Genomic DNA, 1804 nt, shown 5'->3' with positions numbered 1-1804 from the left:
TATGTTCTTTTTAAATAACTACTCTGTAAGACAGAACTATTTTTGCTATTTTAATTTTTCTTTTTTCTGTATTCAATAAAAAATTTAAAATGAATGAAAGATTGTGGTGTTTCTCACACAACCATTTCTTATTTGCAGGTGATGTATAGATCTGCTGAGTCTGCTCTGATTCTTCTGTCCTGCCTGGAGGAAATCACGGTGGTTTCCCTTCACTAAAATTTCCAAGCAGTCCAGTTGAGAAGCTTGTGCTTGACCCAGAATGACCTTTGTTTTCAGTTTGGTGAGTTCCTCTTTGATTAGAGCTTCCAGACTACTGGTACCATAAGCTATGAGGCTTCTTGGTCCTTCAGGATCTCAGCCTGTTTGCTTTAATGTGCCTCCCTTGTAGAATCCCTTCTCCAGACACACCTTCAGGTGATTCTGTAACTCTACATCTGTCATTGTACAGCACTCCTGTACAGCACTCCTGTAACAATCTAACATTCACCAGAATCATGCAGTACCTTCTTGAGCAGTATGTTTTAGGTAATTTAAACTAATTTACTTAGTTTTCTGCAAGCAGTCTTTCTTTGCCTGATGACTACATCTATTGTATAGTTAGGAAATAATACTGTTAGAAGCCATGTTGCTATAAAATCAGTATCTCTAATTTTGGAGACAGCATTCACTACAACAAGAACTAACGCTGAGGAATCCTCCCACAATGCTCAGGAATGGACTTGGACTGTCATGTTTTTTTCATTTCTTCTAAAAACTTTTAAATATACCTTTATGTTTTTATTGCAGTACTGCTATTCAAGTTGTTAAAAAGAAAAAAAAATACATTAACTGTTATTTAATTTTGATTTCTTCAGTGTTTGTGATGGAAATGAGAAACAAGACACTCGTGACTGAATTCATGTTCACAGGGCTGACAGATATTCCAGAGCTGCAGATCGTTTTGTTTGTGATGTTTGTTGCATTTTATGCCATCACCCTGGTGGGTAATCTGGGCATGATTGCTTTAATCAGGTTGTCTCCTCAGCTCCACACTCCTATGTATTTTTTCCTCAGCCACTTGTCTTTCCTCGATGTTTGTTATTCATCATCTGTAACCCCCAAGTTGCTAACTGATCTCTTAAGAGAAAAGAAGCTAATTTCTTCTGCTGGTTGTTTAATTCAGTTTTACTTTTATGCTGTTTTTGCAACCACTGAATGCTATCTTCTGGCTGTGATGGCTTATGATCGCTATGTGGCTATTTGTAGCCCACTACTCTATTTAGTCACCATGTCTCTGAGAAAGCGTGTGTACCTAATAGCTGTTGCCTATGCTGCTGGGATTGTAAATGCTTTAATCCATACAGTTGCTGCTTCTAGACTATCCTTCTGTGGCCTAAATACCATCAATCACTTTTATTGTGAGGGCCCTCCACTGTTTGCAATTTCATGTTCTGATGTGAGTCTCAATGAACTGTTGATGTTTGTGTGCGTTGGGTTCAATTGGGTAGCAACCATTCTTACAATACTCATCTCTTACACCTGCATCCTGCTCACCATTTTAAAGATCAGCTCTTCCAAGAGCCGGCAGAAAACCTTTTCCACTTGCACATCTCACCTTATTGTCATTATCATTTTCTATGGAGGCTTTGGCATCATGTATGCACGTCCTAGTGCTAGGCAAAGTCACAACCTTGACAAAATAGTCTCTGTGTTGTATATAGTGGTTACTCCCATGGTAAACCCCATGATATATAGTCTGAGGAACACTGAGGTAAGGAATGCCTTCAGAAAATTTCTGGGGAGATTCGTTTTCCAGCATGTGTGA

The 1804-nt window shown here is 38.7% G+C and overlaps 1 protein-coding gene across 1 annotated transcript; it reads left to right on the top strand.

Moving 5' to 3' along the window:
* Window positions 1-862: 862 nt before the first annotated feature.
* LOC125426701 (olfactory receptor 1020-like) lies at window positions 863-1804 on the top strand. Its single transcript, XM_048485336.1, has one exon. The coding sequence runs from the start codon at window positions 863-865 to the stop codon at window positions 1802-1804; it is 942 nt and encodes a 313-aa protein (XP_048341293.1).

This window comes from Sphaerodactylus townsendi, linkage group LG02, assembly GCF_021028975.2.
Source record: "Sphaerodactylus townsendi isolate TG3544 linkage group LG02, MPM_Stown_v2.3, whole genome shotgun sequence".
NCBI lineage: Eukaryota > Metazoa > Chordata > Lepidosauria > Squamata > Sphaerodactylidae > Sphaerodactylus > Sphaerodactylus townsendi.
This window is presented reverse-complemented; position numbering and strand designations above follow the sequence as displayed.

Coding starts and splice junctions, on each gene's coding strand:
- LOC125426701 (XM_048485336.1), top strand. CDS start 863: ATGGAAATGAGAAACAAGACACTCGTGACTGAATTCATGTTCACAGGG.